Source organism: Podarcis melisellensis, assembly GCF_964234715.1.
Source record: "Podarcis melisellensis genome assembly, chromosome: 5".
NCBI lineage: Eukaryota > Metazoa > Chordata > Lepidosauria > Squamata > Lacertidae > Podarcis > Podarcis melisellensis.
The window spans coordinates 68,775,117-68,789,182 of NC_138537.1; the positions used below are offsets into that span (position 1 = coordinate 68,775,117).

Sequence of the window (14,066 nt, forward strand, 5' to 3'; positions counted from 1 at the left end):
CAAAAAATATAGTCCGGCCCCCCACAAGGTCTGAGGGACAGTAGACTGGCCCCCTGCTGAAAAAGTTTGCTGTCCCCTGCCCCATTTCTTTGCTTGACCCCACCGTCACCACACACGCTTCAGATGTTGTTCTATAATATTGTCCCACTACCTTTGCCTCCAGTGAAACTCCTGCATACTTTGAAGGAGTGAGAGTAAAGAGACAGAGAGAGAGAGCTGGGAAGAGAATGTCTCTTGTTTCTTTGCAGAGAGAGGCTTGGGGAATAGCTGTCCCTTCTCCTATACACATGTAAATGGGATGCATTCATTCTCTTGTCTTGACTGGAGGACTGTTTGAGGCATGCTCTGTGTGCCAATTTGCCATCTTCGCTGGAACTGGGTCCAGGCGCTGCTGCATAATTCTAGCCTGTCAGTTTGGATTTGCTGTTTGGGAGCTTCACTGAATGAAATGGCGTTCTGTAGCAAATGAGGCTGGCTAAAGGTCCATTTTCTCCACGCCAGAGCACTGATGCTTAAAACCAGCTGATTTCCTGGTGATGCCGTGAGAGTGAGAGGCTGGTGTATGTTTGGCTGGCTCAAATGCTTATTAATCTTCCTTCTGTGGATGTGACACAGATGAATTGTGCAAGAACTCTGCTGGTTTTTCTACATGCACCCCACACACAGACAGTTGTTTTGCATGATTACAGCATGATGTTTATTGTGTGTGTGTGGAGGTACTTTCATGCACATTATCAGCAAATGTATGTACAGTTAATCTTAGCTAAAACTGGTGTCTTAGTGTTCAATTTTGCATGCTTCTGAAAAATCGTAGATGGGTGAATGCTAGATTTTATTACTGGAAGAGCATTCTTGTACATTAGTTGGGCATTGCATTGGTAGTTGATGTTGGCTTCTGTTTCCCTATATAAAAGAACATCATACTTTCCAACATTTCTCCGACGAAATTAGGGACATTCCATTCCATAATGATAATTTTACTATTTATACCCTACACATCTTACCTGGTTGCCCCGGCCACTCTGGGCAGCTTCCAACACATAAAAAACATAATAAAACATTAAACATTTTTTTAAAAACTTCCTTATACAGTGGTACCTCTAATTGCGTTCACCTCTGGTTATGTATCCTTTGGGATATGTATGTGGCAAACCTGGAAGTATCTCTCCAGGTTTCGCCGTGCGCGCATGCACAGAAGCTCTGAAACGCGGCATGTGCAGAAGCGGCACTTCCAGTTGCGAATTCCTCGGGATGCGGCCGGAGCTCCAGAATGGATCCCGTTCGCATCCGGAGGTACCACAGTACAGGTTTGCCTTCAGACATCTTGGGAGTCAGATAACTCCATACCCACCAACATTTCTCCAATGAAAATAGGGACATCCTAAGGAAAAGTGGGACATTCCAGGATCAAATCAGAAACCGGGACGGCTTCTCTAAGTCAGGGATGCCCTGGAAAATAGAGACACAAGAGGGTCTGGAACATTGTTGAGGGGAATTATGAAAAAGCTTGTGAATTTAATACAATTTTGCAATTCCAAACACAACTTGCAAGACAACCCAAAAGCAAGTTTACCTAGAATAACTCCGAATGAACTTGATAGAGGCTTGCTTTCTAGGAAGTGTGTGTGTGTGTGTGTGTGTTTCAAGATTGCTAGCTAAGTCAGATAGGGTTGGTGAGGCTCTTTGGCATGTGTGGCAGAGGTCAAGGCCAAAACAGGGGACAGCCTTGCTTTTGTGAAGTATATGGAACATATGCAGTGACTTTTGCTCTGGACTCATCAGCCCAGGAGTAGGCAGCAGATTAGTGCCAGAAAGGCTGACTCCACAAAGGAGACCATTGTGACTAACTGGGGTTCCTGTTCATGTGAAGGAGCTCCAACATGGGTGCATCTGTATGTTCACAGATACCAGATGCCTGGGAGTATGGCAGAGGCTATGGGGTATGCAGTGTTGGGGTAGGGCCTGGAAATGTGGTCCCACTTTCCCTCTACACCAATGTTTCTCCAACTTGGGTCCATAGCTGTTGTTGGACTACAACTCCTATCATCCCTGGTTAGCAGCGCCAGTGGTCAGGGGTGATGGGAGTTGTAGTCCAACAACAGCTATGGACCCAAGTTGGACACTGGTGTAGAGGGAGAAGTTGGGAGTCGAACACTGAACAGCATCAGTGACTCCTGGTTTCTGTTTGTATTTATTGGTTTGGAGATAAAAATCTGCAAGGGGCCTGGGGTGGCATACAAGGGGCTATTAATCCATTTCAAGTACTTTTGAGGTCTACTAGGCTGAGAAATAGAAATAAGCCACGAAAATCTCCTTCAGGGTTGTGTGTGGGTTTGAATCCACGTTTTACAACACTGTGCTGACTCAAAAGCATATTTGACAGGAAAAGTTAAACCAGATCTTTCAAATAAACATTCTCCTTCTGTCATGTGTATCAGCATTTCTTTTTTTAAAAATAAAATTACTCCCATTATAGTAACAAATGAGGGGAAGGGAGAAGCAGAACTGCCTCTGAAGAGAATTTTCTGCCGCTTTCTCTGAAGTGTCAGCTGTCGTTTTAAGGACATCGTGTTTCTGTGGGAAGGAGCCCTTACGAACTCCTTCATGTTTCAGATCCTGACAATATAGCTGCTGTCTCTGAGAGCATCGTTTCCATCTGTCTCCTCCAAGCTTTCCTACGTCTCTTTGAGACTGTTGCGGTGAAATGTTTGGCAGCGGAAAAGAAATCTTATTTTCTTCTTTGGAAAGTAAATGCGGCTAACCGAGGAGGACTGTTAGTAGAGTGATGACACTTGTTTTCCCAGTGGAAAAAGGCTTTATCAAAATTTGCTGATGGGAGATGGTTCTCTCCACTTGAAGCATTGCATAGTGTTTGCCAGTCAGGAGTGATGCTTCCTACCATAGTAGCCAACTCCTAGGGGCCGATGGTGTGTGGGTACCACACCTTGCAATCAGTTATGTGGGGGAGGGGTTTACTTGCCCCTTGGAACCCCTGCTTCCCACCCCCCTTGCCCCATCCTGCTCCTCTTTCGGAACATAGAAAATAATGAAGCTATGACTGCCAAGCCAATAGCAACGAGTCTGGCCATTATTCCTTCGCAAGAACAGGGCTTTTATCTGAATACGCATAGCTACTGCACATGGTGAACTTGATAGAGCTGGTGAGGCCCAAGGACCAGGTTTAATGCAGCTTGAGGCCTGTTGATATCTTTAATTGCCCTTTCTGAGGCTGTGTGAGGGAAGGAAGGAAAGAGGCGCTTGTGGGGTTTCCTGTCCCAGGTGTGGAAAAAACATCAACCTTCTATGCACCTTGACCAGAACCCCTTCAACACTTCCCTCCCCTCCCCTAGCCCCAGTTCTATATTCAAAGGGAGTCATAGCTATATGGGAAACTAATGGGAAACCAATGAGGTCACTGGCCCATACACTTTCCCTGTGATTCTTCTCCTGTTTGCACTTTTTTTTAAAAAAAATCACTCCTTCTCCAATTACTAGGTCACAAATTGCCCCCTTCCCATGTCACCACAACTCCTTGGGACTTCCTTCCCTGTAGTGAAATTCCCATGAAGTGTGGTGAGCATGAATGTGAACAAAGCAACCATATAGGTGGGGGAGTACAGTGGTACCTCGGGTTACATGCGCTTCAGGTTACATACGCTTCAGGTTACAGACTCCGTTAACCCAGAAATAGTGCTTCAGGTTAAGAACTTTGCTTTAGGATGAGAACAGAAATCGTGCTCCAGTGGCGTGACAGCAGCAGGAGGCCCCATTAGCTAAAGTAGTGCTTCAGGTTAAGAACAGTTTCAGGTTAAGTACGGACCTCCAGAACGAATTAAGTACTTAACCTGAGGTACCACTGTAGTATGAGACTTGCCCAGCTAGGAGCAAGGAACATCCCATCCAAATGTTTGTGCACCTCTAATTGTTTGTGCCTCCAAAGCCCCTTTCAACCAAGGGAGAATGGGATGTGTGTTTCCTCGGAAACAAGCCTTCTGCTTGATCCTCTGAACAGGAATGGAGCGAAAAGTGTTTAGATCTATTGAAGAAGAAGATTGAAAAGGACGAAGCAGGTTTTGGAATCCTACCCAAACACGTTCTTTTATTACGTGTATTCTTAAACTCTGTTGATTTTATCCATATTTTGATAATTCTGCTATGTCGACTTGTGATTAAAGTCTGTTGATATCGTCATTTTCTTACACATATTTGCTACTATTTTATGTAAACTCTGTAGATGTTTTTTTTCCTGGTTAAGCAGTCTGTAAAACTTGTTAAACAAAATAACGGAAAGGTTGGGGTTAGCAACTGCATCTCAGTGCATGTTCTTTGCTACTTAGTGCGGCAGCATTTTGGAGACCGGTAATGGCCTCTTCTGCCTGGTTCAAACAACAGGAAAATAATGCCCTTCTTCATAGAAATAGGATGCAATTTAAATAGAATGGAGAGACTGGGAGAAACTGCCCCATAATTGCCAACAACTCTTCTATTTCTTGCAACATCTGGAGTTAACTTCTTTTAAAAGAGAGAATTTGAGGTTTTTGTGGCCGAAGGGTTGTTTTGCCTTCTAAAAAGCCATTTCTTTTTAATGATGTGCCAATTGCCCTTGTGCTGCATTTCTTCTTATGTGTGGTGGCGGCCAGGAATATGAAAACACGACTAAATGCTATCACAAATGGCAGCGTTTTTAAGATCAACGATTTACAGATTAACTTTATTGAAAACTAGCTGTGTAGGAAATTATCCTCCCACATAGGCTGTTTTCCTTTAAGTGTATAGCAATTTCTGGCTGGATGGTGAATATGGTATGCCCAGTTTCTCCTGTGGGCTGTTTTTAATATACTGGGTCTAAGATGGTAACAGTTTCCCATAGACATTGGTGCCATTCAGAAGATTACGTATGTTGAACTTTGGTTTGCTCTTGGGGAAATTACTGCCACAGCAGTACGCCAACTTGCAATTCACTATTATAGCCTGCTGTTCAGTCCTGTTTGAAAGTGCTATATGCTCATCCTTTGGTTAATTTCCACAATAACCCTGCATAGTAGCAAGAATGTTTATGCCACTCATTCACCTCAATTGATTTGCTGAGATACAATCTGGTTTTTTGTGTTTTTTTTAAAAGATATTTATTACATTTTTTTTTACAAACAAAGAAAATTACAGTATAAGAAAAGAAAAAGAAAAAGAAAAAAGATACAAAAATACAAAAAGGTACAAAATATGTGAAAAATAAAAAAAAAACAATTAAAAACAAAACAATCTTTTCGTGTCTTATATTTCAATTACTCATTTCCTGACCTCCTCACACCTCCCTTTTTTGTATTCTAGTTCACATAGTTAATTCAGCAAATCCTTTCCCTCTTTGTTTTTATCTTAATTATAAATCTTAACATATTGAACATCATATTTTCATCTAATTATTAATCCTTTTTTGCATATTCTTTTAACTTTGTTACTAAAACCCAATCTGGTTAAGTTACTTCTGCATTTTCTGTATTCGGATCTGTGCAGTGCAATATGAACGGTTAAATATTGCACCAGCCTTTTGGAGTAGATTGCCTCTCCGGTCAGTAAAGTCCTAAATGGACATTTAGGAAGATCAACTACTTTGGGACCTTCTCATATTAATATTTGTGATATGGTTATGTCTATAGTTATATGTAATTTTTTTAAAGCCCCCACCACCATTGCTTTTAAACAATTCATTCTAGGATTTCTCTCTAATTCCAGTGCCTTTGCCTTTAATCTTCCTCTATTGTGCTTCTTGCCATGGTATTTCCTATATGCCTTTCTCATCAGTTCCTAGCCTTTAAAATTTAACCCACTGAGAAAGAGAGCTCGCAGCGCCCTGATGCTGATGGTCTGTGTATTGTCCTTCATGAACCACATGTCGCAAGATGCTTTTGGCTGCTTCCAACACAGAGATAGGAAAGCAGAGTGATATTTATTGTCATGTTTTGCTTCAGAAGCCTTGTGAATCAGTGCATCGCAATTGGCCTGGACCAGATTAGCTTCTGCTGCAATTGATCCTGGGGTGTGGAGGAAGTTCAGGTTGGAGTTAGACATTAAGGCAGTTGTAAAGCTGCCGTGGGAATACTTGCGTATCATCCTCCTTGATTACTCCTAGCAATATGGAACATGTGGTGTCATTTTACTGCGTGTTTCTCTCTCCCGCCCAAGAAGCAACCAACACAGCAGGTTCAAATTGGGGAAACCTGCAGAATAATGACGACGGTATGTCATGTGTCTTGGGTGACCCACAAAAGAGGCGCATGAGAGATGGGGCTGTTGTTTATGGGAGCATTTGCACACCATTCCACTAGAACTCAAAAGTGAACAGAGAACAGGGTAGGGAAGAAAATTGATTCTACCAAGTATGTTGTTCTCGACTGGCTGAGTTACAGCAGCAAGTGTAAGCCAGGGGGTTGGGGAGACTTTACCATCGGAGTTTCGTGTGACTGGCTTTCCGAACTTTCAGCTGTAAACATCAGTCTCTGCTGCTTAGAAGGCAGCCAGCTGCTTTGAGCAGCTGGAACACGTCACCACGAGCGTGTTGTTCTTGGGAACTGAGAGAGCTCCAAGGAAATGTTGCCTCCTTCACTCAAAAGTCACCAGTTCTGGGAATAAACAAATAAAGCGGCTAAAACTTTCACCTAAAAGTGAGCTTCGGAAAAGTAATTTTGTGGCCAAGGCTGTTTAGCAGGAAAACATTTCATGGTTCAACCGTGCCCACTCCCATGCTAATATAGTCAGGGTGTGTTGACTGGGTGGGTTTATATTTGGTGTGTCTGAAATTGCTAGCAGAATTCTTGACTTCCAGGAACAGAGTCTCTGCTTCTCTGATTCCTAGAATTATTTTCCTCCTCCAAGGTGGCACACAGTTTTCAGTGTGACAACAATTTCATTTTTGCGGTTCTTGGTAACGAAAGCACATCCCTCCGTTGCTCTAATGATGCAAAGAACCACTCCACTGCGGGATAAATATACAGTGTAGATGTGGCCACTTGGTTAGGCTGCACCATCCTGCTTGGCGGCAAGAAGAATTACACCATACCCGATTAGAAGTCTGGGGAAACAGTAAAATTCTCTTTACCAGTTGGCAGGATGAATCAAATGGCTGTGTGCAAGTTATCGCTGGGTAAATGGAGGTCTGAAGCCATCCATGATAAGGCTTTCTTCGATATGTTGCGTCCTAACATTCTCACTAAAGAAACCTCTAGAACACAACAGAAGCATGTTGTAACCCACTCATAACCTTTGACACATGGTTTTTTAAGGGTTTGGGTGGGGTAGGAATGGAGGTAAGGCTATTGATCAAGAGAAAGGCTTTCTTGGCTTAATTGAAGTTCTTGGTCTGCTCCTCTGCCAAACACAGACCAATTAGGGATACGGGAATGCAGCCAGGTTTGCATTTTGTTAATGAAAGATCCAAGCAAGGAAGGAAATGAAGCTCTGATGTTATGCCCCCCCCCTGCTCTAGCTGTCTTATTATAAACCATTCATATAACACCATCTGTTTTGTGGCACTTGTCAAAAAGAGGTAGGGCTTGTCGCTATCCCAAGAGGCTTACAATCTGAAATAGGCACAGGGGAACAAGAGAGGAAATGGAAGCATGGGCAGAAAATGGGATTGCTACAATTGCATGCACTTGGGTTGATCATGAGCAATAGACCTAAGTGGGAGAGAATCAGGACCCAGTAAGGAAACAGGAAGTCCCGGGGCAGGAAGTCAGGGAGAGAACCCCACCCATGCTATATCTGAGCTGGAGCAAACTGGTGTGTGAACCTGCGCAGAACTCAATCCAACATTTTACCTCCAGTCTAAATCCTTCAAGTGCTTTGTCATAGGTAAGGATGACGAACTTGCAGCCCATAATCCCCCTTGGGGGCTAGTAGTCAGGGATGATGGTGGTTGGAATCTTAACATCTGGAAGACCATTGATTTCCTCAGCCTTGCAAGAATGTGGAGGGGCTACTGGGATTAAGGAATGGTAATCCTGTGGGCTATACACGAGGAGGACAATGTGCTGAACAATATGAACAGGCTTTTCAGAGGCCTGGTGTTGCAGTTTACAAGGTAGGAGGAGCCCTATAGAGCCCACCTGGGCAAAGATGCCACGCCCAAGCAGCCTTCCTTGACACACAGAGTTTATTCCACCTATTGGCATCCTGCAGGAATATTCCAGTTTTAAATATTCTTCTCTGTTTCCCCATGTACACTGTATACAGCCTGAAGGAAGAAGGAAATATCATTGAACATGCATGTAATAGTGCTTTATAAGGGATGTCTTGAGGCTTTTCCCTAATGTTGTAGACAGCACATTCCTGTGGATGGCAACAACTCTCTATAAACTAGTCTGACAAAGTAGACTTTGCCAGCTATACAAACAGAGGCCAAGTCTTGTTTAAAACTTTTCAGTAACTTCTGAATATTGTCACACAAACGCTTACTAGGCCTAGCATCTCCCTAGTCTTAATCACCAGGTGTGCTGGGCCAGGTGTTAATGTAGTCTGCTATAGAATATCTAATTGACTACTAATTTAATACCTGTGGGTCTGTTGTTGTGGGTGCTTCTGGTTAAGTTCTATTTAAATGGGGGAAGACTGGAGTCAGGTCTTATTAGCAAAAAAAAAAAAAAAAAAAAAAAAGCCTGGTCTCTGCCTCAAGGTGCTTGCAAAAATTTGACCATGAGTGACTGGAGGCAAGGGTTACAGGAGAGGAAGATAGGCAAATGGAGTTACACGTGCTTGGGCTTTGTTTAGGGTGGGAGTAGGATTAAGCTAAAAGTTTCATTGAAGAGGTGGGTTTTGAGCAATGCTTGGAATGAACTGATTCAGATTAACCAATTCACTGTATTAATTTTAAAAAATCTCTGAACTGTACCTGAAAGTAGTTCATAGAATTTCTAGGTGAACTGAACATGAATTAAGTTCCTTTGGCAGTGGAACTTTGGGTGATTTTTAATTCAGTTCCAAATTTAATTCATTATGTACTGTGTACATGCTACCCCAGGCAAATGTTACTCTATGGTTTCTGGTGAGTTTTCTTATTGCTTTTCTTATCACAAAAATAAATCAATCTGTATTTTCTTTTTTTTGGGGGGGGGAGTAGGTCTGTGGCGCAAAAGGTCCATATCAATTTAACTGTGTAACCTGAATAGTCCAGTAGCACCTTAGAGACCAACTAAGTTTGTTCTTGGTATAAACTTTCATGTGCATGCACACTTCTTCAGAGAAGTATTCATGTACACTTCTTCAGAGAAGTGTGCATGCACACGAAAGCTTATACCAAGAACAAACTTAGTTGGTCACTAAGGTGCTACTGGACATTTTTTTAAAAATTTTAATATCTGAAAATAGTCACAGTTTAGAAGCACCAACAAATGGAGAAGAGGAAAAGAACGAATGACCTGGAAAAGCCATTAAGACAGTTGCTCAAAAGCAGACTTGTGATGGGTAAAGTGCTATGCAGATATTTTATGGAGTGTGCTTAGAAAACAAAACTTAGGGTGTCAAAAGCCCACCTGCTATAATCAGTATCATGATATGCTGGCTTGTGCTTAATTCTTTTGGATTTTTGAAGGAGGTGGGCGTGTCTCTTTGCTTTTCAGCTATTTGCCCATTTACCCACTTGCTCAGGTGCGCCACCTGCTGACTGATTTAAAAACAAAAACATATTTGGGCCCTTTGATGGAAATTCATTCATCTTTCCCATGCATTTTTTTTTAAGCTGCATCTGTCACAGCAAAATTCTCATTAGAATGAGGCTTCAAGGTGGGTCAGTTACAAATTTGCCCACCCCCTTTCTCACTACCCATTGGTTAATAGGTGAAAAGGTGTACCATTTTAATTACTGTAGTTTAGATGCTAGAAGGAGTCGCAGGGGTGGTCTTTTGCTGCAGCAGCAGCAGTTAAAACCCTTATCATATGGCATTTCAAAGACTTAAGGCACTGATAGTGGCATAAGCTGCTTTCTCGGGAAACGGTCATTCCTTTTCATCTTTCTAGTCCACAAGCCTTACTACATAGAGGAATATACACATAGTTAAGTGGCTTGCGGGATGCGGGTGGTGCTGTGGGTTAAACCACAGAGCTTAGGGCTTGCCGATCAGAAGGTCGGCAGTTCGAATCCCAGTGTCGGAGTGAGCTCCCGTTGCTTGGTCCCTGCTCCTGCCAACCTAGCACTTCGAAAGCAAGTCAAAGTGCAAGTAGATAAATAGGTACTGCTCCGGTGGGAAAATAAACGGCGTTTCCGTGCGCTGCTCTGGTTTGCCAGAAGCGGCTTAGTCATGCTGGCCACATGACCCGGAAGCTGTACGCCAGCTCCCTCGGCCAGTAAAGCGAGATGAGTACCGCAACCCCAGAGTCGGCCATGACTGGACCGAACGGTCAGGGGTCCCTTTACCTTCTAAGTGGCTTGCGGTGTGCAGCTTAAGGCTGCAGCAATACAGCAAGCTCCATTTCTGCTTCACAATACCCTTGCTGTGAGCTACAACTGTTTGTTAAATTGCTATTACAAGGTGGCAAGAGAGCTTGGCCTTAGGAATTGCCCAAGTAAAAAAAAGGTGGGGTGTATAAGGGGTGGGGGGGGCCACTGAACATTTTGCACATATTCACAGCCCCCTCAAAATACCAATAAGTAAATAAACCAACCCAAACAAAACTGGTAATGCTTGGGTCCCCAAAGCAACAAACAACCCCCCTCCCACTCTCAAAACAAAGAAGAAGGGGAAGTCACTCCTCCCCCCGCAAAAGGAACAGACAGCCCCCCCATCCAAACGATCATCAAAAGTATTTTATTTTAAAAGTTGAAAGGGGTGGGCGACATTGGTGGGTGCAAAGTGTGGAGGCCCGCGGGTGCTGTGATCCCCAGAGGTTGACAGATAAATGTCATGGTCCAGTTCACGGGCCATCAAAGTCCTGGCAGGGGGACCTCAAGACCGGGAGCAAGATGGCAGGGTGGGAGCAGGAATGGGGGGCCAGAAGCCAGGAGTCAGGAAGCCAAGAGTCTGAGGGTCAGAAATCCGGGAGTCAAGAAGCCAAGGGTCCGAGGGTCGAGAAGCAAGGAGGCACAAAGTCAGGGGTCCGAGGATCAAGAAGCCGAGGTTCAAGGATCAGGAATCAAGAAGCCAAATGCTGCAAGGAAGGGAGCGTGTTGCTGTGGCAAAAAGCCGAAGGGAAATGCTGACCTTATATCCCTTCCCAGCTCTTGCCACCAGGTGCTGTGAGTTACCAATCGGCCTCACCTCTGGGGCCGCACCTTGCCTCTTCAGAACACACTTAGGAAGGCCCCAGTCCTGCAAAGTCCTATTGGTCACGGGGCCTGGCTCCTGCACGCACACCTGACAATAAATACGACTCTTCCAAGTATTGCCTGTGAGGCATGCTAGACACACGGTTAGGAGTGTTGCGTTCCAAATATTTACGTGGTTCTGCATGGGACTAGGCATGAAGGCAGTGGCACTCCTGATGCTCTCTGTATAGCTGTATGTGAACTTGGAGAAAGATGGGGAAATAGACTGATAAAGAGAAGCCTCCAAGGCCTATGTGGATTTGATGCTGTGGGGAGGAAAGGGTGAAGAACAAGCCGTTAATTAAAAATGGGATACTGGCTCACACTGTCGTAGCCACAAGCTTCCAGTTCAAATATTGTCTTTGTCACAAGCTCCCTAGATACAAAGGGTGTCCAAGTTCCTGTGAGAGTTGGAATGTTATTAAGCTAGTTATGAATAGGATTAGGAAGAAACAGGGATCAACTTTGTACTTCGGTGCTGGAGTGTGTGTGTGGTGTGTGTCCTGCGTTTTGCAGCTTAACATGACTTAGTTTACAAGAGTTTTTAATGAAATTGAATCTTTATTGAGTCACCCACTGTTTGTTGCCTTGGGACCTAGAAGGTAGCACTCAAGATGTATCTCTCTGTGTTTTCCCAGTAATGAAAGAAGGCTCATATACCTGGGATTAGTTTGGGGAGGGGGGGAAGTCTGTAGTGGAATCCAGCCACTGAAGTAGGCAGTGCAAAAATATCCTGCATATTCCTCAGAGGATATGGCCACTTCCTCAAATTAGTCCTGTACTCCACTAATGCTTAGAAGCCAACAAAACCCATCTATAAATGTCAAGCGTAACTGGTGGAACTATAAATGGGTGGCTTTCAGACTTACTGCTTTCAGCACCAGCTCATCTGCTAAGGATGCTTGGCACATCTGCCACAGAACTCCAGCACTGCAGAGTGGCTTTTTTGGGAGATGCACAATCACTCGTTTCTGAAGGGCGCAGACCAGGCCTGTCTGATCTTCCTTTCCTGAACTGAGTGTGCAGCATTCTCTATCACACTTGCATAGGGGAAGATCAGTGGTGGTGGACAAGCTTGTCAGTCATTGCTTACCTTTCTGTTGAGGAGGTAATGGTAAACTTCCATGGAGGTCCAGGGGTTCCCTGAAAACACTGCCGTTCTAAAAGGATTATGTATGTTTGTGTCAAATCCAAATTCCCTCTTCCTGGATATCTTTGTATTCCTTCCTCCTCACTCCAGAAAAAGCAGTCTTTTGATCTTTCCTTGTTTCTCTTCTTCACCTTCTGATTTTGTACAGTTGCCTGTGGATTATGGGTACAACTGCCAGCACAGCTCAGCAGACGACGGCAACATTTGAGAATATCCACGGCAGCAGCGGAACGATGGAAGACCGCCATTCCCTCAGCATCCACTCCTTCCAGACGGTCGGCCTCCACAACAACAAGGCCAAGTCGATTATTACCAATAAGGTGGCACCTGTAGTCATTACGTGAGTTGCCCCCCAAACAGTGATGTTCCTGAAATTCCTTGAACTTCTGTGCTGGTAGCTTAGAGAACCGTTGTCTTAGACTTGCAGATCATGGAATCATAGAGTGGGAAGGGATCTACCCTGAGGATCATCTAAGTCCAGCCCCCTGCAATATGCAGCTGTCCTATACAGGGATCGAACCTGCAACCTTAGCATTACCAGCACTCTTTTCTAACCATGCTCTTCTGAAATGCATGTGGCTGCTTCCCCCTGTCTTCCTGCGTCAAAGGTTAGATGCAGACCAGACTGTTGGCAGAAAAGGCATCGCTCAATGGTAGAGCATCTGCTTTCAGGCAGAGGGTGCCAGGTTCAATTCCCAGCATCCCGGAACCTTGGAGAGCTGCTGCCAACCAGTGTGGACAATTCTGAGCTATGTGAACTCTGTATAAGGCAGCCTCCTCTGTGATTCTGCCTGTGCAGTTTGGTAGAAGAGGCAGTTTGCACAGACTTCTAACATCTTAACACCTCTTTTCATCTCTTCTCAGTGCTCCAAACTAACTAGGGGGGGAAAGAAAGTAGACTGGGATCTACTGCCAGATCTTTGGGTGATTTGCAGTATTTGTTAAAGTGCTAAAAAAAGAAAAGCACATATTTAAAGCCCTATTTAATTGCAGAAAACCCCACTATGAATTTCTTCCATGTGCTTCTTACAGCTACAATTGCAAAGAAGAGTTTCAGATTCATGATGACTTATTGAAGGCCAGCTATACTGTGGGGCGGATTACAGAGTCTACTCCAGAGCATTACATTGTACAGGTGAGTGCCATAGACTTGGCTCAGGGCATCCGGCATGCAGGGACTGAGGCATAAGGATGTAAGAAGAGCTTCTCCCCCTCCCCCCATACTGTGACCAACCAGATGCTGCTGGGAAAACGGAGCATGAAGTCAGTTGCCCTCTCCTGCTGCTGTCCCATCTGGCAAATGGCCTCTGAGTAGCAGGTTCCCTCCAGCCAAAACAGCAAATAGCTGTATCTTCCATGAATCTGTGTCAATCCCCTTTTAAAGTCATTTAAGCTAGTGGCTATTACTGCATCTTGTGGCAGCAAATTATGTGACCGATTTATGTGCTGTATGGAAAAGTTGGTTGGAGACCGTTCCATCAGTGTGAGCGTTTCAGCTTCTTGGTTGGAATGACCTCCCCTTTCCTTCCCCTGGACACTGTTTTGGAGGTTCCCCTGACCTTCCCAAAGTCACGTTTGTGGGGTTTGGGTGCCCAATGGGAGCAAAAAGGCTCATTGCAGAAA

General features: G+C 44.3%; 1 protein-coding gene across 4 annotated transcripts in view; it reads left to right on the forward strand.

The window, feature by feature from the left end:
- Positions 1-14,066, forward strand: part of PALD1 (phosphatase domain containing paladin 1) — a 110,703-nt gene that overhangs the window by 34,319 nt on the left and 62,318 nt on the right. For 3 of the 4 annotated variants that reach the window (XM_081913089.1, XM_081913090.1, XM_081913088.1), the window contains exons 2-3: positions 12,592-12,783; positions 13,476-13,578. In XM_081913089.1, the coding sequence (XP_081769215.1) occupies positions 12,605-12,783; positions 13,476-13,578 (282 nt within the window). In that variant the 5' untranslated portion in view covers positions 12,592-12,604. Of the gene's footprint in view, positions 1-7,827; positions 7,849-12,591; positions 12,784-13,475; positions 13,579-14,066 lie in introns of those variants that run through there. The other variant, XM_081913091.1, reaches the window with a different exon arrangement.